The sequence below is a fragment of the Fukomys damarensis genome, unplaced genomic scaffold (assembly GCF_012274545.1).
Source record: "Fukomys damarensis isolate Sample0158 unplaced genomic scaffold, DMR_v1.0_HiC HiC_scaffold_2, whole genome shotgun sequence".
In the NCBI taxonomy this organism is placed as follows: Eukaryota; Metazoa; Chordata; class Mammalia; order Rodentia; family Bathyergidae; genus Fukomys; species Fukomys damarensis.
In genome coordinates, this window is record NW_022900914.1 from 9,911,584 (window position 1) to 9,911,923 (window position 340).

Sequence of the window (340 nt, forward strand, 5' to 3'; positions counted from 1 at the left end):
GCAATGGCGGCGGGTGGCGGCGGTAGCTGCGATCCCTTGGCCCCGGCGGGGGTCCCTTGCGCCTTCTCTCCAGAGAGACATGCCTACTTCGCCTTGGCTTCTACTGATGGTCACCTGCGCGTGTGGGAGACAGCCAATAACCGGTTGCACCAGGAGTACGTGCCTTCCGCGCACCTCAGCGGTACCTGCACCTGCCTGGCCTGGGCGCCACCGCGGTTGCAGGCCAAGGTAGTGCTAGCGGGGTGGTGGGGGGAGCGGGCGCCCCGGGTCCAGCTTTAGCGACATCCGGCAGGGCGGCATGTGTCTCCACGTCGCGGTTGGCCTTCGGCGGCCCGGGGTT

At 68.5% G+C, this 340-nt stretch overlaps 1 protein-coding gene across 1 annotated transcript in view; it reads left to right on the forward strand.

Moving 5' to 3' along the window:
• Nucleotides 1-3: 3 nt before the first annotated feature.
• Wdr43 (WD repeat domain 43) overlaps nucleotides 4-340 on the forward strand; it is a 50,330-nt gene continuing 49,993 nt past the window's right edge. The window contains exon 1 of the mRNA XM_010604694.3: nucleotides 4-228. Coding sequence (XP_010602996.1) covers nucleotides 4-228 — 225 coding nt within the window. The remainder of the gene's footprint in view (nucleotides 229-340) is intronic.